The following is a 27,020-nucleotide window of genomic DNA, read 5'->3' on the forward strand; positions in this document are numbered from 1 at the left end:
CTCCTCCCCCCCCCCCCGCCAAAAATATATAATGTATGAAAGTAGAATAATTGTTGTTGTTAGCTGCAAAGTCGTGTCCGACCCATCGCGACCCCATGGACAACATTCCTCCAGGCAGAATAATTAGAGAGGTTTATTATTCATTTTAGAAAATTACACAGCTGCCCATTTTAAACAAACGACTCTGGGCAGTGGAAAAATATGCAAAAGCAACATTTAATAAAAAGTGTTGTAAAGCTATACAGAATACATGGTCCAAGCTGGGTTGGTCACCAGGACCATAAGTTAAGTCTTCCAAGCTTTCCAACTCCTGCTGGAGCCCATCCTCAGGGAACTTCCCTCTCACCAGAATGTGTGCTTTAGGCTATTCTATGCATAGCATTTATGTGGTGCCTGGTTGTATGTGGCATTTTAGCTGTTGATTGGAATGTTGATGGCTGGTTATTAACTTGTTGATTTCGTTCCCTTGTGCTGCCAAGTCCTCATCTCCCAAGTACTTGATAAGCTGGTGGTAAATCAGCACTCCTGTTGACTGACAAGGGATCCATTTCCCAGGCTATTTTTATACCTGCTCAGCCAACACCCACAAAATTCAATGTACGTCCTTGTTCATTGCAATGTGAGGCTACCAATGAGTTTGGATCTCATCTGACCACTTGCTTGTGTTCTTGCAATGTAATGGTTACCTTCCTCCCCGTCTGTCCTACAGAGAGGGATAACCCACATAGGGGATCTGGTAGGTTACATAAGAAGTATCACCCACCTCCAAATGATCTTTGCAATGCATAATCTATCCTCATATGGTAGCCTCTGGGCAGTGTGCAATGCCCAGTTGCAGATCTCAGAAGTTGCTTTCTACTGCTTGTGGAATGTTTTTGATGTATGGCAGGGTGTGCCATATAGTTGGTCTTGTGCCTTCTTCTTTTCTCTCCCCTGTGTTGTTGCACAGGAATCTTGTAATTAATGCTGTAGGTACCCATTTATCATACAGAAAGAATACAGTTAAAATCATATTGTAACTAAAGGCTCCTCAAAAGGCTCCATATAACAAATCTATGGTAGTCCACAGTAGTTATAGTGTATACCTTTTTTTAATGAAAATTATCAGCACTTTTGATCATCAAAGTAAACAAACCCACGTGGTGTTGATTATGTCAGCAGATCATGGCCCTATGCGGAAGTAACCGCCCTATTTTCAGATAAGCCCATCAGGATAAGCAAGAGTAACCCTAGCAACCCTATTTTCAGATAAGACGTCTTGAACCTAACCCCATCAATAAGTCAAGGCAGTGGACCCTCTGGGCACATGATTAGCTTAACCCTAGACTAATTCTATCGACATTCAAAACAAACAGAATAAGCTCAATAAAGTAAATAATTAACAGAGGCCTGTGCTTTTGGGAAACAAGCCCTACTTTGGGGAGCTGTAAAATAATAATAATAAAAAAATGCTTTTTATTTCTAATCATTCCAGCCTAATGATGCTTTTAATTTTTGTGGAGTTTTAAAAATCAGCGCCTCAAAAGCAGGGAAAAAAGGAGGCCCTAAAAGGAGGCCAGGGCTTGCATTTAACCCCCTTTTTTCTAAAAGGTATTTATTTCTAGGTGGTTTTAAAATCATTTTCTCGAATGCAGGGTGGGAGGAAAAAACCATTTAAAACCCGCAGCTGGTTTTTACCTTTGTAAAAATCTAAAGTCACATATTTTGTCAACTGAGCCCTCAAATTCACATGTACATGTAACCGTACGAAGCACGACCTTAATAAAATTTATTCTGCACCCCCTACAGCAAAAAGGCAAGGACTATTAACAGGAATTAAAATGCTCACAAGGGGCAACCAGCCAGGTGGGAAGTAGACTTGTTCGGGCATGTTAGGGCTGTGGATCCAGGCATGCGTGTTTGTGCCTGATAGCAAAAAAGGGGGTTAGGCCTTATTCGGGACATGCCTGGGCATGTCATACCCCGTGATTCTGGACAGGCGCAAGACTCAAGGACGTGTCATAGCATGCGTGGGGGAGATTGTACAGGCAGGTCTGAACAGCTAGCGATTTAATTCCATCAGTCTTTTAAAGATGGCAAACACTGATGGAGATTTGTTTGATGTAAATTTGAAAAGGACCTGAGCTATATGGCTTCATTGAAGACAACAAACTTATAAAGCCTTGTTGTTGCAGATTCTGCAAAACATCAAATGGTAAGTAAATATAAAAATTAAGAAAACAGTATTTTGATTAGTTGAAACAGCTAGACTAATTCTACCTTATTTCCTGTTTTAGAAACGGTGGAATCTCAAAATGTTAGCATGCCTCAGATTCTGAAAGCATGTATCATTAAAATATTACACCATTGTTTAATGGGGTGTCTACAATCAGATGAAGACCATGTGGATGGTACCAGTGAAACAGAGCTTATTAGCAGCTTATGCTTTGGACCTTCTATGCCTCATGTTCTCTGGGTCATCATCAGTATTTCTGACAAAGTGAATAACTTATATTTCACCAGGGATTCCCTTGGTGAGCTCAAGAAATTCATACATCATATAGCGCTTATGAAAAAACCACTGTCATTTATGTCAAAGATTGAAGCCGAATTGCCATTGTCTCTGAAGAGGTTCATATGTCAGAATGTAACAGAAATTGATTACAAGAAACTGGTAACACTATGAAATTTATAATAAAATGTGCTTTACAAATCACATGAAAGATGTATTATGTTTTTTCTTTTGGTGGCCCTGTTTAACCTTGTTAGGTGTTAAACACAGAGATACAATTTAATCAAAGCTCATGTGATATTATCCAATCAGGTTTTCCTGATGAGGGGGGGCAGTTTTGCAAAAGGTGAGAAGAACTCACTAACTCTGATGGGATTAATTTGTGACATCAACAGCCTGTCCCTTACTGGGACAGTCATGTCTGCTGGCTTATGTCATACCCATACCTTCAGAGCCATTTGATCTGCTAAGAACCTTTTCAGAATGAATCCTACTAATGTAAGTAGTTTATGCCTAATTTTTGAAACACTTAGATGCAAAATGGAGTTTGTAACATTCTTGTCTGCTTGCTTGTTTGTCTGATTGCTTGTTTTCTTTCACTAGAATGAATTGACAGACTCAGAATGTTTGAGGGTATATGAAGGTATTTGTCTTTCATACTTTCATACATTTAGATTCTTATAAACATTTCTGCAGCAATTCTGAATGTTGGGGTTTTTTTCTTTTCCTTCAGAATGGGAGGACGACCAGCCATTTGTGGATTCACAATTCCAACAGAGTGCCAAGGAGTCCGAGGTGATAGCCAAAAGCCTTCCACAAGCTACACAGCAGGAATGCTGTTAGGAGGTATAATAACTAGCATTTTACCCAACTACAAAACCATTAGTATTATTTTTTAGAAACTAAAGGGAGGAGGGGTGGTATTACGTTATTAGGAATGTTGGTGGTAGCCTTTTGTTTGTTTGTTTCACCAGAGCCGGCCTGCAAAAAAGCAAAAATGCATGGAGGTGAACTTCCCGCATCCCCAGCAGGCAGCGATAGTTGTGAATCTATGCCTGTATCTCAACCAGAAGAGGAGATATGTCATTCTATGCCCCCGCTACAAGCCCCTAACTCTGCAAACTCTCAGAATATGAACGATGTTTATCTGGATATGGTACAAGCATGGGAGAAGCCTATCTGAAATTTCAGGGCTGTGGAACACTATCATCGATATAGATTTGCTAATCTTGACCGAATCCAGTCTTTTGTAGATGCTATAGAGGCTATCCATAATGCGGTACAGACTCTTTTTGAATAATGTTGCCAGGGACATAGGTCCAAACGATTTCGTTCAACTTCGGTTTGATGCAGAGGGGCTAAATCATCCTCTCTTTTCTCTTAGGAGGCATGTGAATGATTTAAATGCTGATGATTTTCTGACCAGTGTTGAAAATCTGCTTCAAAGCAAGGCAGAGATATTGTGTGGGGGGGTGGGTGGGGGGTGGTAATTTACTATTAGTGGTTACTATTGTGAAGAACAAGGAGGGTGGTGGGCTTAGGAAGTTAAAAACTGTACTGCTCAGCAGAGTGCTGAAGAAAAAAAGACAACACCTAGTAGATTTCAATGTGGAAGGTGAATTTCTGTGTTTTGCCAGCTGTTTGCTCTATCTGATTGGTGTGGATGATAGAAATCAAGAAATTATTATCAGGGCCAGGGAACTTCACAGCAGGCTGTTTCCACAGAAAACAGGATTGAATTTTCTCAGATACACCTCTTTGAAGAAGATTTAAGGGTCACTATAAAGATCTTGTTTTATATGCAGGGTGGGTGGAGGTTTTTTGTCACAGGTAGCCCACAGCAAGAAAAAATAGTGTTTATATTGTTACACGACAAGCATTACTATGGCATCAAAATTATCAAGGGCTTCCTAGGTGAACGCTATTTCTGTAAATTCTGCCACACACCCTACCACCACAAATTTAGTCACGGCTGTCAATATATCTGCAGAGCATGCCTCAAGCAAGAATGTCAGGAGGTGGAGGCAGAGAAGACGCACTGCTGTAGATGCTAACTGCTTTGCCGGTCTAAGGTGTGTCTTGAAAGACACACACAACTCGCTAGGGAGGGGAAGGTTGACTGTAAGAATAAAGCATATTGTGAAATGTGTGGGATTTATGTCTTTACCCCCCACAAAAAGTGCAAGGAAATCAAGTGCAGGCAGTGCTCCGAGAAGGTTGAAAGCTTGGATGGACATTTATGATTTCTAAAACCGTTGGTCCGACTGTGAATTGGCGAAAGAATACATCAATTATGATTTTGAATGCTATCAAGAGACAGGAACCCATATACCTAATTATGTCTACGCCAGGGATATGTTGAAGGAGTGGTATGATAAAGATGTTGTGAGTTGGGATTGTTATGGTGTTAGGTGCCTAGAACAGTTTGTAAAGTTTATAATTCTTAATTTTAAAGGATGTACTTTTATCGCTCACAACTCCAAAGGTTATGACAGGTACCTAGTACTGAGGCAGCCTGCAATTAGTGCAGGTTCGATTCCCACCAGGCTCAAGGTTGACTCAGCCTTCCATCCTTCCGAGGTAGGTAAAATGAGGACCCAGATTGTTGGGGGCAATAAGCTGACTTTGTAATAATGCCACTTGGGGTGTGTGTGTGTGAAAGCCCTAATAAGCAGGCATATACATAGAATGAAGGCTACTGCTAAGCTTGTAAGCCGCCCTGAGTCTTCGGAGAAGGGCGGGATATAAATGGAATTAAAATAAAAAAAAAACTGCTGTGTATTACCCTTCCGGATTATAAGATTCGGTTTATTGATAGTCTTTCATTTTTACCCCTTAAATTAAGCAAATTACCCAAAGCTATGGGGTTTCAAGGCAGCAAAGGGTATTTCCCCCACTTGTTCAATACAATGGCCAATCAAGACTACATGGGACCACTCCCTGAAGCCAAGTATTATAGCCCTGAAACCATGATGCCCGGGGAGAGAGAATTCATGAAATGGCACACTGCTAATACAGGTACTGTGTTTAAACTAAAGAAGGCTCTGGCTTACTATTGCAGACAAGATGTAGATATATTAAGAAAGGCCTGTATTCGATTTAGGGAACAGGTGATGGAAATGACCGAGCTTGAGTTTCTCAAGAGGGGTGGGGGGGATACTGTTGAGGAGATAGATATTCGAAGCATTGACCCCTTCAATATATCACATTGGCATCTGTCTGCATGGCACAGTACCGGTTCATGTATTTGAAGAGTGATACCATTGCGTTAGCACCTTTGGACAGTTATCACAAGACACAGAAAAGGTATTCATCTCCAGCGATTCAGTGGTTGATGCATATAGAGCGCACTGAGAATCTCAGTATTCAGCATGCTCTGAAGGGGTGTGAAAAGCAAGTAGGCAAATATTTTTTGGATGGTTTTGCTGTCATAAATGGAACTCCCAGTTTTTGAATTTTACGGTTTTTTTCATGGGGGCCCTGTCTGCTACTCTGAAAAAGACTTCAACAAATTACTTGATTCAACATATGGTAGCCTGCACAACCGTACTAGGATTAAAGAAGAGGACCTCAGGAGCCGGGGTTATGCTGTGCGCTGCATTTGGGAACACGAACGGAGGGCCTTGGTGGAGGCTGACACCTCTTTGAAGCAGTTCCTAGTTGAGAATAAGCTCCCAGCTCTTTTGAATCCTCGAGATGCTGTTTTTGGCGGCAGAACAAATGCCACATGCCTGTACTACAAACCAAAACCTGGTGAACAAATCTTATACTACTATTTCACCAGTTTGTACCCTTTTGTGACTAAGACCAAGGAGTACCCAATCGGCCATCCACAAATCATCTACCAAAACTTTGGGGACATAAAGCAATATTTTGGGTTAGCCAAAGTCAAAGTGTAGCCGCCAAGGAATCTCTATTTCCCTGTCCTACCTCACAAATCAGGGGGCAAATTAATGTTTAGTTTGTGCACAACCTGCACAGAAAAACTGCAAACCACCCCCTGTAAACACAGTGATGAGGAAAGAGCTCTGACTGGGACTGTACTGTTGAATTGAATGTAGCTTTAGAAAGATTACAGAATTGTTGAAATCTATGCGATCTGGCATTTTTAAAGAACATCAAATGGGCTATTTTCAGGTTATATGAACACGCACCTCAGACAGAAACAGGAAGCCAGTGGTTACCCTGACTGGTGCAAAACAGAACAGGATAAAGAGCAATATATTCAGGATTATGAAAAGATGGAAGGTGTCCACTTACGACGTGACCATATTGAAGTAAATCCTGCTAAAAGGCAGATTGCCAAACTCATCTTAAACTCGCTGTGGGGCAAGTTTGGGCAGAGCACCAATCACCTGACCACATCCGTGTTAACATATCCTGAGGAACTATTCAAATATCTTTTTGTAACCCATTACGTTTCCTCATGCGAGTTTGTGGATACGGAGACAGCCGTTGTGACGTGGAAAACAGCCAAGAAACACCCCAAAACCACATGCACTAATGTATTCATTGCCAGCTTTACAACAGCTTATGCGTGGCTGGAATTATACAGGCTACTAGATGGGCTGGGCGATAAATGCCTGTACCATGACACCGATTCAGTCATTTTTATAAGTAGAGAGGGGGTGTGGACACCTCCTTTGGGTGATTATTTAGGTCAACTGACAAGTGAGATTCCGCCAAACACTATGATAAAAGAGTTTGTTGCGCCCGGTCCCAAAACGTATGCTTATGCTTTGTCCAACGGTGAAGCGGTGCTAAAGGTGAAGGGAATCACACTAAACTGCGGTAATAGCAATAAGGTTAATTTTGACAGCTTGAAAGATTTGGTAGATGATTATTGTCTGGTGCAGAGAAGAAAAAAAAGATCAGGGTAGAACAGTTGGGGATTGTTAGTTAAGAAATAGTGTACCCTAGAAACGAGAGTCTTCCGTAAAACTCTAAAAGTAGTGTAGAATAAAAGATTATTAAAGAGTGAAGATTACTGTATGGTGCTTTACGGCTATTAAGGATGGTGGAAAATATTGCACAATTTGTACACCCCTTCTCCTGTATAAGCGGTCCATCCAATTCTGGCAAATCTTTTTTTATCAAACAAATGTTAGAACATGGCGATGTCGCATTGTCTCAATTGCCTCAAAATACTGTATGGTTTTATAGCTGTTGGCAACCTCTGTACAAAGAACTACTTAATAAATTCCCTTATATTAAGTTTATGGAGGGGCTTCTGTCTTCTTTTGAAGATGATTTGTTTCCGCCAAATCAAATTACTCTAACCGTGATAGATGATCTCATGGCGTCAGCCAGTGAGAGCGATCAAATAGAGAAGGCTTTTACACAGTACGTTCATCACAGAAACCTGAGCATTATTCTCATACTACAAAACCTGTTTTTTCAAGGTAAGAAAATGAGAATAGCTCTGAATTCCAAATATTTGGTTTTATTCAGCAACCCCCGTGATCAGATGCAAATTGTCACACTGGCCTCCTAGAAATAAATACCTTTTAGAAAAAAAGGGGGTTAAATGCAAGTCCTGGCCTCCTTTTAGGGCCTTTTTTCCCTGCTTTTGAGGCACTGATTTTTAAAAGTCCACAAAATTAAAAGCATCATTAGGCTAGAATGATTAGAAATAAAAAGCATTTATTATTATTATTTCCACTCGCCTTATCTGAAAATAGGGTGGTTACTTCCACATAGGGCCATGATCTGCTGACGTAATCAACACCACGTGGGATTGTTTACTTTGATGACGTCACTGATCAAAAGTGCTGATAATTTTCATTAAAAAAGGTATACACTATAACTACTATCCACTAAGGTTCTAACCCTACCATCTCAGGAAAGAGCCAGATTTTCCAAGGGAAAGATGTTCCAAAGTTAACTTAAATCTTAAGTTAACAGGATATTTTCAACAAAAGTCTTATGATCAACTTCTTATTAAACAAAGAAGAGAAACAGTTTTCATAGGTGCAATTTCTCCCAGACCAATTTTATCAGACAAAAGGGGAAAGGGTGAATGAAACAGATGAACTATTTTAACATCTATATTTCCGAAATCTACAAGATGAAAAAACAAAACAGGACAAGCAAATTGCCCATTTACCCATATGATCTGCCCCAACAATGGATCCAAGTCAATTTTATCTATGAAGAAAATCCAGTATTTTTTCTCACAGCTCCAGGGCACAAGGCCAATACTCAGGAAAATTCATGGTCAAATATCAGTTTGAAGCCAGATCTCTCCAGGCTAAATCAGACATCAAAGAAAAATCTTCGGTGAAGTCAGCCACAAGTCACTTTACCTTTCTGTGAAAAATTGGGGAAAAATAGGTTATTCATGATGCCAACAAGTACATGCTATGTCTGAAGTAAACATGGAAGACTTATAACCCTTTGTTGTTGCCCAATGTAGGTACCTTACACACTAGAACCAAGCTTAGAATAGAGGGAAAGCCATCCAAAACCCAGAAACCAAACATTAAGCGATAAACAATTATTTCTGTTCCTTGAGTTTTCCATGTCCTAAGTCCTTCCCATCCATGATCTAATTTTGACAGTTAAAAATGATGTCTTCAGGCGAGAGCCATTCATTGTCTTAGTTCTGGAAGAGAATGTATGCTATGGGTCCCATCAGCTAGATACTTACACTTGGTTTGTCCCAGGAGGTGGACCTTTTCTGTGATTCCCACCTTACGGAACTTTTTGCCACACCAGCCCCCCTGACACCACTGGATGACATCGCCAGGGCTCGCGTTGCCTTGGAAGAGTGAGGAAAATTCTCAGGGACAACTCACACCCTGGACAGTATCTCTTTACTCTCCTACTATCGGGTAGGAGATATAGGAGTACAGCCAGCCATACCAGCAGGCTGAAGAACAGCTTTTATCCATGGGCTGTTAGGCTTTTTGGTGAATTTTATGCAGAATTGACTTGGGAGGCCGGTGTGTGTGTAGTTGGTTCACATGGTGTAGTAAGATGGTTTGTTGTCACTGTGTGTTGGGGGGGTGAGAGCACAAAGGGAGGCTCAGCTAATCTCAATGTACACATATTGACAATAAAGGTTCATTTCATTTCAAAGTGAGGTTAACTCCATCCCTGTTAATGTTCTAGAAGTGCCGCCAGACCTGCTTATATCCTCAGGCCTGGGGATCGCGAGGAACCAGTAACACTCTAAAATGGTTCCATCATTGTGGTTTATATTCATTTTTCCCTGTGCCTGTGGTAACAGAATAACAGAGTTGGAAGGGACCTCGGAGGTCTTCTAATCCAACCCTCTGCTCAGGCAGGAAACCCTATACCATTTCAGACAAATGGTTGTCCAGTCTCTTCTTAAAAACCTCCAGTGTTGGAACATCCACAACTTCTGGAGGAAAGTAATTCCACTTATTAATTGTTCTGTGAGGAAATTTCTCCTTAGTTCTAGGTAGCTTCTCTCCTTAATTAGTTTCCATTTGTTGCTTCTTGTCCTGTTGCTTTGGTGAATAGCAGACCCTCTCCACCTCTTCTTTGTAGCAATCCTTTTGGTATTGAAACGCTATCATGTTACCCCAGTCCTTTTCATTAAACTACTAGACCAGGGGTAGGCAACCTCGGCTCATTTATGACTCATGGACTTCAACTCCCAGAATTCCTGAGTCAGCTGACTCAGGAATTCTGGGAGTTGAAGTCCATGAGTCATAAAAGAGCCGAGGTTGCCTACCCCTGAACTAGATAACCAATTCCTTCAGCAGTTCATGTTTTAGCCTCCAGCCCCCTAATTATCTTTATTGCTCTTCTCTACCCTCTTTTCTAGTCTCAACATTTTTTTTACATTGTGGTGACCAACATCTTTTTTTTATATTGTAGTTTGTATATTTTAATGACTTCTACATTTTTAATAATGTTTTTTCTATATTGTTTTACAATTGTTTGCTAGTGAGAGTCACTTTTTATGAAATGGACAGTTGTATAAATTTCACAAATAAATCAAATCAAGGTTTAAGATGTGTAATACCAGCTAGTTAGCATACTTTAAACTTATTTTGTCAAGGGAACAGGTAATTTTTATTATTAGAACCACACCCCATCTTTATTTTGTACAATTTATTACTGCAGAAATAATGCTCCTGATTCCTTTTTTCCCTATAACACCCAGTCTGTGAGGTGGGTTCAGCTAAGAGAGAATGACTGCCCTAGCTGACCCAATTCAGCTTCCCAATTTCTACCTTAGTGATTTTAACCAATACACCACACTGGCTCTTAAGAGAGGTGCATAATACTCAGGAATCTTTCAATTCTAGCAGAATATAAATAAGGGAAATATACTTTTCAGATAAAATTCTACTAATGATACTGATGAAATATCCAGGTAAATGGTTGAAAAGAAGAAAAAAAATAACCTGCCAGGAAAAGGTTAATTGGCATTGCAAAAAACAAAAACCACCTATGAAACTAACTACTTTAAAATTCCAAACTCACATTACAATGTGTAATAAAATACTATAGTCGTTCCTCATAACAGCACTGGTCATTCTTGAATAATATTGTCTTCTAGCATAACACATACTTAGTAAGGATCGTCTTTGTTTCTCCCGACAGGATCCAGAGAAAAGTTTCATTCTCACCTCTGGGTTTAAGAAAGAATTTACTTTACCTCTCTGTACTGGCCACTTAAAGCACAAACAGCCTTAAGCGGGCAAAGCTAAAAGAGGGAGATGAATTCCACACATAGTCCACCTCTAATTATGACTGATGTTGGTAACTCTGCAAATGATAATTTTTCTGAAATGTTGTGGCAATGGATAAATTGTAGTAGGTTTTTTTTTTCAAATCTGATATTGTGGGGATTTTTAAAAGCATTCTTTCCAGATATGGTTTGAGATCTAGTGGAGGAAAAGAACACATTCACCACCACCTAGATCGAAAGTCAACAAAAGAATCAGAAAATCTACAAGGAAATAAATAGAAGAGTTGAAAGGGACCTTGGAGGTCTTCTAGTCTAATCGCCTGCTTAAGCAGGAGCCATTCCAGACATGTGGTTGCCCAGTCTCTTCTTAAAAGCCTCCAGTGATGGAGCACCCACAACTTCTGAAGGCAAGGTGAAGCCATTTTCTTACTACGGATTTAAGTCTAGAATCTTTTGGTGAATCCAAAATAAGACAAGCCAATGGATGGGTTTATCAACAGAGTTTAACCCAAATAGCTACTTTGGCAGTGGAGAAATTGGATGCATCACAGAAAAGCAAAGGTCTCTGGGGGTGGCTGATAGCCAGAATGTGACCAAGAGGTTGATTAAGTATATAAACTAAATTAAAAGAGGTAATCTATCCACATGATAAATGAAATAAAACTTACCACTATTTTCTAACAGAAGGAACAGCTATTGGTTCAGCCATTATTCATCTCATTCAGCGGCAGAACTGCAAAAGGCCAACCATTTCATTACAGGCCATTTGTGTAAGCAGACAAGCTACTCCTTGGGTCTGTGCCTGGAACAGAACGACAAAAGACCAATTAATGTGGATGTGAAGAGCTCAAAGCAGCGAATTAATATAGTCACAGACCTTCACCAGGCCTATTTGAACCTTTTTGTTTTCCTCTGGTGTGTTATCCGTGGTGGTAACAAAGAGCAAGTTGAGATAGAATAAATTTTGTCACCTTAACCTCGTTTCCTGGGTAATTTAGTTAACAACTCTTAATCAATAGTACATAAAATCGCAATTTTTTTTTTACATAGGAATACAACAGAGGTTGAGACTAGCGAAGGAAATTGGTACCCTTCCCGCCTGCCGCTGCCAATCCAGTAACAAGGTCCGGGATTTGACCTTATCATCATATCCCGCCAAGGCCAAAACGTGTTTCTCACGACAGGATCCGAAGGCGGACACCCAACCCCGCCCCAGGTTTCAGTGAGAGCGCGATCTACCCCCCTGTGTTGGCCATCCTGAAGCACAGATCGCTTCGGAGGCGCGAAATTTAAGGGGCGAAGGAAAGACGCGGGAGTTTCAACCCCCTCCCCTCCCCTCCCCTACCCTACCCTACCCTGCGCGGTGATCATGCGCTTCACGGGCAAGGCCCCCGCGCCCCCTTCGCTGCTGTGTTTTCGGCAGAAGGGCCGGTCTTTCATTCCCTTCGCCCGCCATCTTCCAGTCTCCCGCCGTGAACTGCCGCATCCAGCGAAGGAGCCGCAAGCACAGGCGGGCCGAAAAAAGAACGCAGGAACCGCCCGCCGGGTTTATATATAGCCCAAGAAAGACGATCCCGCGAGACTGGCTGGGAAAGGGGCGCGCAAGGGCGGGGCGAGAGGAAAGCAAATGAATAAATAAATAAATAAAATAAGCAAAAAAAAGTGGTTGGGGGGGGGGAAGGACGTGGAAAACACCCATCGGATTTGCCGCGGAAATGGCTGCGATAGATGATAGATAGATAGATAGATAGATAGATAGATAGATAGATAGATAGATAGATAGATAGATAGATAGATAGATAGATAGATAGATAGATAGATAGATGTAGTCCTCAATTTACAACAGTACGTTTAGTGACCATTCGAAGTTACAGTGGCACTGAAAAATGTGACATGACTGTTTTTCACAGTTACGACCTTTGCTGCATTCCCCATGGACATGTGATCAAAATTCAAATGCTTAGCGACTGGTTCACATTTATGACCATCGCTGAGCCCCAAGGGCATGTGATCCCCTTCTGCGACCTCACAAGCAAAGTCAATGGGGAAGCGAGCTTCATTTAACAACTGGGTTACTAACTTATCAACTGCATATATGGAAGCAAGCGCGCAAATATTCTTCAGGTCCAGTTTTTCTTTTGAGGAGGGATGGGTGTAATTTACTTAAAAAAAATAATCTTTGAACTGTTTTGCTCCAGGAAGGAAGGGAAAAACTCTCCAGGATCATGATGCACATATTCTGTGTGGAACGAAGTTGCGACTCCGTTGTTTTCCTTCAAGGAAGGAACAGAGGTCCTTTACAACTATGATCTTTAACTTTGAACCAACAAACCTTTGATCTGGTCCATAGAAGGATTTAAGCTAGAAGTGACAAGTTTTTACTCCAACATGTATCTTGAATTTTACAAATTGCTTTGTAACTGTTGTGTAGTTTTTGTAAGTTACAGTTACAACTGCTGCCAAACTGCATGGCTTCCACACAAGATGCTTCACAATTTAAGTAAAAAAGCCTTACTAGGGATCTTAATTAATAATACTGTATCCCAAAGAGGCCTGACTAAGGATGAAATATTTTGTCGTGTCTGAACACTAAGTTTTGCAAAAGAAAAAAAAAAGGCTAGGATAATTTGGTGGTATAACTCCATATGCAGTTTTATTTTCCTTTTTAAAAGAAACATTGTATTTGATTAGCTGCACCTTCTCTAACATTGTAGCATTCATCTGAACACAAGGCATCTGTGCCATTTGGATAACTATATTTCCCAAATCACAACAGAAATCTGTTGCATGAGGTTTGCTCATTGTTTTTTTACTAATGTGTAATTTGCAATCACTGATTCTATTTTCCACATTGATATAATTTTTCAGATCAGCGTTTTCCAACCTTAGGAACTTGAAGATGCGTGGACTTCAACTCCCAGAATTCCCCAGCCAGCATAGCTGGCTAGGGAATTCTGGGAGTTGAAGTCCACGCATCTTCAAGTTCCTAAGGTTGGAAAACGCTGTTTCAGATCAGCACTAATAGGATCACGCTTCCCATCAAAACTGCTTTACATTTTCTCTCCCTGTTCCAAATATTCCTTGCTACCTTATTTTTGTTTTTAATACATTAAATAATATTGCTCTCATTTTTGTAACAATTTCTGCACTTTCACTTGTTCCACAGCCATTTATTTTTTGCCAAGGCCTTCACATGGCACCACTGAACAATGTTCTGTCCCACATTAAGAACTGCTCATGACCCTTATATCCTTCATCCGTTTTATCACTTTCATTATAAACCATCATACCCTTTAATTTGTCCCTTTTTTGTTTTTTTAATATTTTTTTTGAAGTGTGTGCATCAAAAATGCTTCAACCAAAACCAGACCATTTTCTAAGGAGATACTCATCAGTCATTGTTATATTCCAGTTGTCTTCCGGGTGAGATTCAAGGTGCTGGTGATGACCTATAAAGCCCTAAATGGCATGGGCCCGGATTATTTATGGGAGTACCTTTTGCCGGCGTTAACCTCCCAGAGAGGGCCTCCTCAGGGTGCTGTCGGTCAGGGAATGTCGACTGGCAGCCCCCAGGGGGAGAGCATTCTCTGTGGGCGCGCCTGCCCTCTGGGAATCAGCTCCCTGTTGAGCTCCGGATGGTTCCCGACCTTCGCTCTTTTCGCCGCGACCTGAAGACTTGGCTATTTGAACTTGCCGGCCTGGACTGAGGGATTGGGATTTTAGACTTTAAATTTTAGAACATGTTTTATTGTTTAGGCCTACTTGGTTTAATTTATTTTAATTTTTGTATATTATGTGTTGTATATAGTGTTTTAATTGCCCTGTACACTGCCCCAAGTCCTTCGGGAGAGGGGCGGTATATAAATCCAAATAATAAATATCACTTGCATTGAGCCCAAAGGCAACTGGACTTTGATTATTTTTTTCCTTGAAAATGTTTTGCTTCTCATCCAAGAAGCTTCTTCAGTTCTTCAAAACTGAAGGAGATTCTTGGATGAGAAGCGAAACATTTTCAAGGAAAAAGCACAGGGAAATCCAGTTGCCTTTTAAAAAGCACCTTTGGGACAACCATAGCCTGGGGGATTGTGAATCTCCCTATACACTTTATTGAAAGTGGCTAGAATGTAGGGCTGAAACCAAGTAACCAGTCTACATGCTGGTGTGAAACAGCTCGGTGACAAGAGCGATCACTATCTCAACTGCTGGTGATATGAGCACATTATTTTGTTTTCCTAGGGATAATACAGGTGGTTTTCTACTATCTTTTTCTTGGCTTGCATTACCACACAAAATGGTTTAAAGTGAAAAAAAATCACCAATGTTGCTGAGTTCCTTGGAGCAAGGATAGAATTAATACGCATCTTCTCATCTTAATTTCTCATCCCCACCAGAAAACACCAAGCTTTGATCTGTGCAAAAGAAAACCAACTCTAAAATTCTGGTCATTTCATTTATTTTAAACAGAAATTTAGACAACAAATACAATGCCCTGGTTAAAGGCATGATATTGACATTTCTGGCAGCTGGAGGGAACCGTTGAATAACAGGCGTGGTCTTAGATCTAACTTTGGCAAGTGAGCCCATCTGTCCCTGACCAATCATTATGTTGTATATTTCTCAGGGATAGGGTGTCAGACCTGTTTCAGTCTGAAGCTCCAAGAACAATTCTTAACTCCATTTGGTTGAGAAAGGTACAGTTTACTAGACTACAGTAATTCACTAGATTTCTAGCAAAATATTCCTTTCTCAATCAAATGGGAGTTAAGGATCGTTCGTATTTAGAAGTTCAAGCTGAGACAAGTCTGACCTAGGGATTCTGTGACCTTCCAGAGTCCTGAACTAGAGTTTCCAACCGTCTCGGCAGTAGCATTTGCAGGGGGGGTCAGACTGATGACAGCAGTGCTGTGGCATCACAATGCAATCCCTGCCCCTTTTCCATGAGCTTCATGACATCACATACGTGTCCCAAAGGGGAGGCACTCCTGATCCTGCACTGAGATGCTGCTTTCATCATTCTGACAAAAACAAGTGACAGTGTTGCAATTCTTCATGATTACTGCCGCTAAGACTGCTGAAAATTGCACTTTAGCAAACTCTAGGAGGTCCCCACTGCAAACATAGCCCTTTTAAGTGCAACTATGGGTGAAAATATACCTATTACAGTGTACCATCAATCCATTACTGTTGCATTTGTTCAACTACAAAGTGATTTTTCAGAGTTACAAGTAACAGACTAGGGCTGTTTTTCCAGGAACTGATGGGTCTTGTTGCAAAGTTACTTCATGTGTATTGCTGCTCCCAATCGACTTTGTAAAAATCAAGCACTTAATGTGCAAGGGTATCATGAACTTTAACCCTACAACTCTTTAGAAGAAGAAAAAAAAGGAAAAAGCCAAATTGTGAGCAGAGATATGTTGCTAAAGAGCGTATGTAATGGTTTGTGTTCTATCAGAAGTGACCAAGTGCCACTGAGCAGACCTCAAAGATGGATTGCTCTAAAGGAAGCAGTGGGGAGGCAGCAAAATCTTTGACCTAAAGCCCTTGGGGGGGTGCTTGCTTGTTCTGCTAGAACAGCCTTTCCTGATATGTGTTGGAACCAATTGGGAAAGGCTGAGTTGGAACCCAAGGGGCAAGACAGATAGGTGGCAGTGCTGGGAATTCCAGTCCCAAAACACCCAGAAGTGGCTAGAGGAGTCATGGCACTCACATGACACTCTCCATCTATTTTACCATCTTGGGAGTTCTTGTAGGAACCACCATCACCAGACACTGCAGCACCTAGATATGACTGTGCCGTTTGAAAGCTAAGCAAGGGCTGGCAGAATGATCCCTAAGCAAGACCCTCTATGCACAGAAACCGTCCAAGGAACGGAAAAAAGAACAACAACCACCCTAGGACTTTTCTCAGAGGCAAGGTAAGTTTTCTATATACAGGTGGTTTTTGTTTAGGGAGAAGCAGATCATCTTACAAATCCCACAAAGAGGCTTCAGTTGCATGTTGGTCATCTCAGATGCTGCTTGCAAAAGATATATGGATAGGATGTTCCTTCCTGGCTAGACGATTCAGAAGTGGATGGGGTCAGGCATCCATTTTGAGGTCTGCGCCATCACATAAGAACACCTCGTGACCCCAAATGCACGTTCTCTTTTCTCGAACCGAGCACCATCAAGCAAATGACTTTGTATTTTGTAAACTCTGCATTTGGGGAATCCGTTGTAGATAATTAACTTCCAAAAACAACCCAGCAATGCACACAAAATTGATTTCAAGATGCCACCGGAGTTTAACTAGCATTTAGATGCATCAGCAGGCAAACGGTTGGCAGGAGGAGCTCAGCTAATACTCACAAAACTTCAGAAAGTGGGACTAATAGTCCCCAAATTCTGAACCAAAGAAATAAGACCAGCCAAGTTTTCCCAAGACTGGCTCTTGGCCTTGTTTCAGGGCAACAGCTACTCCTAACAAAAACAACACTGAATGGGGCGAACAAGAAAAAAAACATTCATGACGTCTGCACTAAACACTGGTCCAAGTACAGCTGGATATGGGACACAGCCTGATTCCACTTCCAGCCGGCAAGACAACCTTGGCCCACACCTTCAAGCACCAAACATGTCTGACCAGGGGTATTGATTACTTTCTTGGCCGCAGGAAATGAGCTGACGTTATTGTGTTCGAAGTTGATAATCTAGGATGAAAAGAAAATTGAATGAACTCGGTGATGAGAAGCTACGAAGCTATACACGGAGAACCCCTTCACTCCACTGTTTTTAACTTGTTCGTTTCTTACCATTGCACCCAACCTTTTTTCTATGGAAATGAAACAGGCGTGCGAAAAATTGCCTCCCATTTTATCTTTACAGCAGCAACTATTAGGGTAGACTGGGAAAAAGGGACTACTCCAAAGCCCCCCAGTGGATTCCCTGATCCAAATAAAAAATTGAAAATAAGTCTCCCCATTGATACTCCCAAGATTCTAATTACCATTCCACCCCTGACCTTACTCATGTTCCCCATGTTGTTTTTTTACAGAGGATTGTCTAATGCTAAAAACTATGCTCAGCTATATAGTAGCCATCCCATCACTTAATTAAGTAATTGCACAATTAATGTTGCTAGTTTGGGAGTAAGATCTGCCTAACGCGTATTTTTTAATCTTGTAGTTTATATTTTAAATTTTATGCTGTATAGTGTGCCTTATTTTAATTGTGATGCTTCTGGCACAAATAAATAATCCCATTTCTTATCCCAGGAGAAACACATGGTAAAGAGCTCTGGTTACTTAACCAAATTCAGCCCCACCTAGACCTCAATTCTTACTGCAAGCAGATGGAAACCATCCATAACACCTTGTGACACCCACCAAGTAAAGCACTTGATGTACCAGCACCATTTTGTGGCTGCAAGGCCACCTGAAGGTATCTAATAAACAAAGTGGCTTGGGTCCGGGATATCTGAGGGAACACCTGCTGCCGGCATCAAGTTCCCTTCGTCCTGTGCACTCCCACAGGGAGGGCCTTCTCAGGGTGCCGCCAGCAAAGGATTGCCGGCGGGCAACACCCAGGGGAAGGGCCTTCTCTGTGGGCGCGCCTGCCCTTTGGAACCAGTTACCCATAGAGCTCAGGACTGCCCCTGACCTTCGTTCATTCCGCCGGGACCTGAAGACCTGGCTCTTTGAGCTTTCCGGCCAGGACTGAGAATTTTTAATTTTTAACTTTTTGTAATTGGGTTTTTAATCAGAGTTATAGGGGTTTTAGATTTTCTATCAAGGATAATTTAATCTATTTTAATTGTTATTAACTTTTTGTATTGTAATGTTGTTTTAATTGACTTGTGAACCGCCCTGGGTCCTACGGGAGAAGGGCGGTATATAAGTTCAATAAATAATAATAATAATAATAATAATAATAATAATAATTTAACAATAATAATAAAAATAATAATAAAGTGTCTTTTCACATACCTCCGTTCTGGGTAATGTACCGGACCCAAGGCAATGCCTGGTAACCACTTTTCTCAATTATTTTTAAATAACGAACCTAGAAAGGAACAAAAGTAAACGTTCAGCTTCCATCTAAAGAAGTCCCATTTGCTTCCCACATTCACAGGGGTGGGACAGATAAAGGAGGAGAAGAAGCATGAAGCATGGAGAGTGGACAAGATCATTGAAATCCCATCTAGGCTGGCAAGGCACCCACAATGATAGCCTGCTTACCTGGATTCCAGATGTGGTGAAATATGGGATTTCAAACTTCACACTGATGGGAGGTTTCCCTTCTTTGTCCTCAGCTTCCACACTCGGAAGCCCAAAATGGGCCCTCATCAAGTACTCCTTCCCTCCCTGTAAGTTAGCAGAGAGTCGAGTTTCATTTTATCCCACCTCTCAGGGCTTCTCACACCACAGAGACGAAGGAAAACCATCCGTTCCACAAAATCTGTGCAATTCTATCCAGAGTGATAAGACAGAATTCCATGGGATCAATGGAGGTGAACTAAACCTTGCTGGACAGGGCAAGGTTCTTTTGAAATGAGCTAATGAAACTTGCTCTGAACAGTTAGGGAAGACCTGTCTACACAAAGTTCCTTTGGCAATAAAATGGATAGAGCTTTTTTTTTGTTTTGTTTTGTTGGCCTCTCTCCCAGAGATGTTCACAATCAATGAGCTTACTGGAAAAGACTTGATGGACCACACAATGGCACTGTTCTCAGGAACCCACTTGACATTCCCAACTGTGGTTTTGAACTTTGGTGAATCGGCATCATTGGGAACAGGAATGTGAATCTCCACGTTATTGGCTGTAGATCTGCGCTTGAACTGACTCTTGGCCTAAAAAAGATTTCAAAATTGCTATAGAAAATACAATCCCAAACAAACTTGAGTAATTTGCAAAGTGTAATTTTTAATTTCTTTCTAGTGTCTTTTTCTCCACAAGTGCTGTTCCAAAAGGTTGTACTTAGCTTGAATAAAATGGGTGTTATTTTATTGGCTTAAGAATCAAATCTTTTCCTGGCCTCTTTCAACAAAAAAAACAAACAAGGCTATAAACGTTAGGCCTGTTCTTTCAATCATTTTTATTAGATTTTTTTTTTAAAAAATGCACCATCATAATTTAATGATGCAAAGTATGCTCCAAGGCCACATGCAGCATCTTTCCTTAACAACCAGGTATTTTCTATATTTATGGTATGCTCAGTAGGAAAACACAGCAAGGAATGGACACTGGGGCCCTTTGAGGTTGTTTGAGATTTTACTGCCTGTGTAGCTTCATCAAGTAAGGTGCTTTTAACAGCCTGCTACCTTTTCTCTAGAACCTTTGAGAACAGAATTGCTTTGCACAATGGACCACACAAAGGGCCAAAAGAGTTTTCTGGATTCCACTCACCTTGATCATGTACTCTATGCGACTATGGGAATGCTTCTCTATAACTGACTCAATCCAGATTAGAGGCTTTACCTGCAGATGACAAGATAAACTGTTATTGCATCCCCGGCTCCCCAAGCACCAGAGGATTCATCAGTTTCTCCTTTATTTCTAGAGAAAAGGAAGGCCCCAGAGAGAGGATCCAAGACACCGATCACTACCGATCCCACAGTGCAACTTGGCTCTTGACTGGTCTCCAAGCAACCCAATGCTGCAGCACTTTCTATCTGGGATCACTTCACCTTCATTAGTATCATACATAGCAGCAATCCAACATGCAGCAATTGATTGATTCCACCCATTTCACCCACCAGGTATTTCACAGATATCATCAGTCCTGGTCTAAATGGAGAGCTAAAGCCAGAAACGCTTAAAAAGAAAGAGCCGCCCCCCCCAAAAAAGGGGGGGACACGATTCTGTTTGTAAGCCAAGATAAAAACACACGTACATGGGTATTAAGGCGATAGGACATGAGCTCAAATTCCCCATCGGGTGGGATAAATGAAATAGTCCTATCATTTTCAAAACGAGAGAGACGAACACACTGGTGGAATTTCACATCTTCCAGTTCCACAGATTTGCTCTTGCCGCCTGTCAGGGATAGAAGAGAAGGCCCCGGCTTGGAAAGTGTAACAGCAACAAAGGGAAGCTATAGAAGTAGGTCTGTGCTGAGATCACTTTAGGCCAATTTCCTAAAGCAGGGGTTTCCAAACCTGGCAACTTTTGAGACTTGGGGACTTCAACTCCCAGAATTCCTCAGCCAGCTGTACTTGGTACCAAACCAAGTTTGGAGACCCCTGTCCTAAAGAATAGCAATTTCAGCTATAAGAAGAGAAAATAAAGGCAGGCATAAATCAAGTGCAGAGAACCCCAGGTCATAGGAGTACTCCTGTGCAAACCCCATGCAGAAGACAGATAGATACATCACAGTAAAAAACAGAATTTATACATGCCGTTCCTAAGCCTGCCCCTCTAAGCCAGGGATTCTCATACTGGGATTGATCGAGCCACTCTTTAGTCATGACCGACTTAAACGATGGCAGCAGTTTTGTTGAGCAAGCGAAGCAGGAGTGGTGTCAAAACTCACTCCTGTTGTCTTTGGCAATGTCCTCAGATGATTTCACAAGGCAAAGCAGAGAAAAGGCCCTAGGCTAGTTTTGAGAGATGGCTAATTTAGTAGTAGATCAAAAACCAAAACCACAGTTTTATTTTATTTTACTCACAAATTAATTCATCATTTTAAGAGGTCATGGTAGTGCAAATTTTGAGAATGTCTCTCTACATTTCAAAGAAATTGACGGGAGGACAGAATTAAATTGGTTAAGACAAAATGTTTCTGGAAGCATTCCAATTAGTGCCAAGGAGTTCAAAGGGATGGTTTCATAAGATCCTTTCTAGTAAAATGACTCTAGTAATGACATTGCTATTCAATACAACGGGTTAGCAGTTCATTCACATGCAGCTCCGTAGCACCCAATTTTCAGCTTCCAATAGCTCTCCCAGCAATCCATGGCACAAGAACAGCCACAGTTCAGCACTTTTTTTAAAAAAAAAGTTTAAAGGGCAAGATGGGTATTTTAAGCCTTGCAACATCCTCAATCATTTACTATGTCTTTTAAACTACTCCCCCCCACCTTTCCACAGGTACGATTCTTTAAAATTAGGCTGCAAGGACAGGGAAGCAAAGAGGCAAGCAGGTAACGCAGAAGAAGCAAACATACTCACGGCCAGTATTATCAAAGAGGACTTTGTCATTCAAGCCAAGGCGAAGCTCTGGCATTCCAGACAAGAAAACCCTCATCTTGATGGATCCAACAATTTCACTGCGCAGAACATTCCCATTGGCACTAACCTGAAATTGAAGGGTGGGGAGGGGCGTGCCCTCATTTCAAAACACTAAGGCAAAACTAACAAGATGAAATTTGGTGGTGATCAATGTAAAGTGATACTTTATAGCAACAGACCCCAACCTTTCCGGCTCTGCAGACTGCTGGTGGCAGGGGTGGGTGGTGGGTGGGGAACGGTTCCGCGCAAGCGGCAGGTGTGCACGCTCATACACATGCCGTTTGCACAAGTGGAGCTGCACATATGGCCTGGTTTGAAACCGGGGGGGGGGGGGGGGCTGCTTTAACAAATGCACCATAAGCAGAGAATACAAGGCATCTGGTTTTCCAACAGTACATATGAGATAGAATTAAAGCTTTTGCTGATCATAACTGGTGAGTTTTCAAACTAAAGACATCTAGCAAAGGAAAAGTCCAGCACTGCTGGAGACGCTGTAGTGCTCCTTCAAACAGCTCCTTCTGCTAAAGGGATCAGAATCTATAGCACTCTTACTCAAAAGATGGAATGGGTTTGTATTCCGTATCCCCATGCAGGAATAGAAAAAAGATTCTCATCACACTTGTGTAAGAAGCATTGCGATGCTTCCGGGTTGAAAGGATTAGCTGGTGCCATCACCACTGCCCCAAGAGATGCCTAGTTGGGAACTCCTTTCATGAGCCCACAGGACCTGGAGTGAAGGACTGGAGCTCACTCCACCCCACACCAGCACTCAGGTGTCAAACACTGGCTTGCTAACCTCCAATCCAAGGTCCTAACCACGTGAGTCACTGAACTCCTAAACAGTAGAGGTTTAGACAGAGGAACAAATTGCCTGGATGGAATGGAATCATTTTTATTGGAGGTATCTAAGCAAGGCCAAGTGGACTATTTGCCCTGAATGCTACCTTAATTATATACTCAAAAACCGATTTAAGTTCCTTTTATTTGTTAAGATCTGTTGAAAAGCAAAAAAAGGAACCTGAACAGATTTTTGAGTCTCTATATAAATGAGATTCTCTCTGTCAATCTTTAGAAGTTTTCAGTGTTTCATCCCACTAACTTAATCATTAAAATTAAACAGACTCAAGGGATTTTGCTGGACCTTTCTGAAACTTGAATTCCAGGACAGTGATTAGAAATCAGCTCTTGTTTAAACACTGAGTGATTCTGGGCTGGGAAAAAGAAATTCCAAAGGTCATGAAAAGCTACTGACAGGCCAAAACAGTAGAATAATAAATCTGTCTGGACCATAAGATCTAGAGTGGCTCTTCTAAAGATGCTCCCACTTTCAGATAGTTCTCTTTCTCTCTCTCTCTCTCACTCACTCACTCATTCACACGAACATACACATCATTTGTCTTGCCTTTAGAATAGCAGTTAAAATACATTGTTCAGTAAATGATTTTATGATATATACTCATAGACATACCAAAAGATTAACAGATTCTATGACATCCAGGAAGACTTCATTCTTTCGATACTTGATCCCTTCAGAACGCCAAGACACGGCATTGGTAACAGTGGCAGGAGGGCGTGGGGCTCCAGTTTCCAGCTTGTGGCCTTCTTGTGTTATGTATCTGTAGCAACACAGGCAAGATGTACAAAATGCAAGTATATCTGCATATTTTAACCCTAGAGATTTATTTAAATTAGAATTACACCAATTAAAATAAAAGACAGTTTTAGCCATCCTGAATTGGGATTATTAAATATACAGAAAATGCAAGTCTTTTAGCTCCAAGCCACATATTTACTCTTGTAAAATTTTACTGTCTGTGGTTTGGGGATATCCAAAGTCCATCAACTCATCTAGCAATTCATAAATGATCACAAAATTATCCCGAATGCTCTCTTCTTCCAGTTCCTTGAAATATTCAGAAAAGACCTGAAATAAAAAGGTAAAAGAAAACAATGCAATATGCCCATACAGTAATATTCCAATCTCCTTATCATTTTTAAAATAAAAGTTGCTAATGCAATCACAATTATTTCTCAATTTTCAAATCTCAACTACTACAAGGGTTGGGGGCAAAGTGAATGCATTCAATGTATATTTTCCTACTCCAATAATTTAATAGTCAAATATTAGACATTTTAGAGAATAAACCCCAAATGAAATCTCAGAATTTGAATAATAGAATCAATGCCACACTCACCTGAACTACCTTGTATAGAAATGAGAACACAAGAGAAACACAGGCATTCTTCTTTGAAGTGGCAACCACTGGGATAGCATATTCAGGAGCTTATAGATATTCCTATTTCCAAGCTATTCCTCTTTATATTTTAGATTTTATTAGCTTCTTTTTCAATGAACATCTTACTTAATTTCCTGTAAACTATTAAGTAACTCTTATAAAAAAATTATAATACATTTCCTAACTTTAGAAAATCAGAAATGCAATGATTCAAAACTTCACTGATGTCTTTCTAAGCAAAGTCAACAAAAGTATTGTGTCTAGATTATGGGAAAGAGGCATACTCTATTCTTTTGGACAGACCAATACTATGCCCAATTCCAGGCTCTGAATTTTAAGAAAGGTATTAATAAATTGAAATGAGACTAAAGAAAGGGAAAAAAAATATATTAAGATGCTGGATCCAGATGGATACCAGGTTAAACATATGAAGCTGCATACATTTAGCCCGGAGACAATTAAAACGATGTGAAAGCAGTCTTTGACTATCTAAAAGATTGTCACATAGGAAAATGTATTTTTAAAGGAGAGGGTCAATGCTAATGAATTCAAATTATAGAGAAAATTTGACCTTAATATGGATTTCCTGCTTCTATGCTTCTCATTTATATTTGACTGGCCATTGAAAAGTCAGAGCTTATTGAAGACAGATCATTAGAACTGCTTTTCATGTTCTCTTCTCAGCATGAAATGTTCAACAACAGAAGGCAGTTAACTTTGCTTCACTAGAAGTAAATGGATGACAATTTATCAAAGATGCAGCAATAGGTATTTTTCTGCCTGAGTAGGATTTAGAGTAGATTATTTTTGAAATTTCTTCCAATTCCAAAATTTAAAGGTTGATGTAATTATTTTTCTTTTTCCTGACCAGATTTAGTGAATTCAGACCTGATCAGCTGCTGTCAAACTCACGACGTCATGCAACGTATCAGAGCTTTTTTTCCATTGCCAGCAATGGAGTGGGCATGGTTTTGGGATGACGCGTCTGGCATGCGGGCCGGCGGTTTGACATCCCTGATCTAGACTGCCACTTTTGAAAGCCTGAAAGCATTTCTTGGAGATAAATAATAAATAACAAGTAAAACGTTTATGAGAACAAAGAACAGATTAGCTAGTGAATAAAGAGGGAAACTGGTTGCCTTTCTTTTGACTTATTTAGTTATTAACTTGAGCCTTTTTTAAAATTAAGTTTGAAGTGGAAAGTTTGGCTAAAGAGATTCCTTAAAAATTGCTTTTTTCAGAATCTGGAGTCATAGATCAAGGTTGCAGCTCAATAACCCTTATTTTGGCAAAAGATACAGTATAAGTTGTTGTGTTTAATCCACATGAAGCGAACACCTCCATGAGCCAGAATAGGTGAGAGAGTCCCTTCTTCTTCCTTCTCCATAAGAATAGGCATAAAATGCTCTACCTCTGACATATCCACATCTCCACGGTAATTTCTACAGATAAGAACCTAAAACAGTAAGGACACTATTAGCAGTTTTTGAAACAGTAAAATTTGTGAACATTGCTTCAAACAAGTTTCTTTGTGCTACAAAAGAAAACACTTTTCAGTCATAAGTTACAGTACCAGAACCTCACTGATTCTTGATACTAACCAACCCTCTAGCTTTTAACTGGCCTCCTTGCTACTGGCGAAGTAGGAAGTGTAAGAGCTAGAAGCTTATTTAATTAGGCCACTAGTGATATGAATCTAAATTTAATCCCAAGGAAGGTACCCTCCAAGCAACTCCCTTTTACTCAACAGCAAAATACAATTACATAAACAGGAATAACATTAAACAGAATCAACTTGTGACTTATTTCACCTTTCTTCCTTCTCTCAATCGTAAATCAATGATTCCTGACATTCAATGCTGGAGTGATTTAGTGAGGGAGAGAATAGAACAAGAAATAAATGTGAACATACGGTGACTTTCTGGCATCGCTCCCTGTTTTAGTCCCATCCCTGAACATACTATTTAAAATCAGAATTATCTTTCCATGTTTCTCACAAAGCAAAAACCTAACACCATACCTAGCCATTCCTATTTATAATACCCTTAACTGTTTTTTATATAACAAAATAAAGTAGCTACCTCTCTGAAAACATTTATTTATTTACACTTTATAGCTGGTAGACTGCCCCTGCAGCTGGAAGTTTCGCAGAAGGCCCATCCCTCTCTACACACCTTGCCCTTGAGATCCAATACATAGACGGCGCTAGCCGACATGACGGCGGGCCTCCTCCACCAGCCCGCACACGAGAAGCCCCGGCGCCCCCGAACCCAGCGCTTCTCGGTACGCCCAAAAGCCTCGCGAGCTCACATCCGCTTCACTTGCACTTCCGTTGTAAAATTACAACGCCTGAAGATAGAGAACGGGTTATGCCTAGAGCGGCGTCCAGCCTACAAGAATGCTGTATTCGACTCAG

General features: G+C 40.8%; 1 protein-coding gene across 1 annotated transcript; it reads right to left on the reverse strand.

The window, feature by feature from the left end:
* Nucleotides 1-115: 115 nt before the first annotated feature.
* AP1M1 (adaptor related protein complex 1 subunit mu 1) lies at nucleotides 116-26,921 on the reverse strand. The gene is made up of 15 exons (XM_083377816.1): nucleotides 26,779-26,921; nucleotides 25,904-26,060; nucleotides 24,563-24,630; nucleotides 24,161-24,291; nucleotides 23,836-23,983; nucleotides 22,308-22,434; nucleotides 21,031-21,173; nucleotides 20,544-20,615; nucleotides 19,829-19,987; nucleotides 19,376-19,501; nucleotides 19,124-19,199; nucleotides 15,476-17,848; nucleotides 11,828-11,961; nucleotides 8,598-8,800; nucleotides 116-966 (listed from the first exon to the last, which is right to left on the reverse strand). Exons 1-12 carry the CDS (start codon nucleotides 26,818-26,820, stop codon nucleotides 17,826-17,828), a joined length of 1,272 nt encoding a protein of 423 aa, XP_083233942.1. The 5' UTR covers nucleotides 26,821-26,921; the 3' UTR covers nucleotides 116-966; nucleotides 8,598-8,800; nucleotides 11,828-11,961; nucleotides 15,476-17,825.
* Nucleotides 26,922-27,020: the final 99 nt, after the last annotated feature.

Source organism: Vipera ursinii, assembly GCF_947247035.1.
Source record: "Vipera ursinii genome assembly, chromosome: 1".
Lineage (NCBI taxonomy): Eukaryota > Metazoa > Chordata > Lepidosauria > Squamata > Viperidae > Vipera > Vipera ursinii.

Bases quoted from the DNA above. Each gene is read 5' to 3' on its own strand.
- AP1M1 (XM_083377816.1), bottom strand. From the start codon at position 26,820: ATGTCGGCTAGCGCCGTCTATGTATTGGATCTCAAGGGCAAG. The intron at 23,984-24,160 runs GTAAATATGTGG...GTGTTGCTACAG, and splicing joins GACAGTAAAATTTTACAAGA to ATACATAACACAAGAAGGCC. The intron at 19,988-20,543 runs GTGAGTGGAATC...AATCTTTTTTAG, and splicing joins GCATAGAGTACATGATCAAG to GCCAAGAGTCAGTTCAAGCG.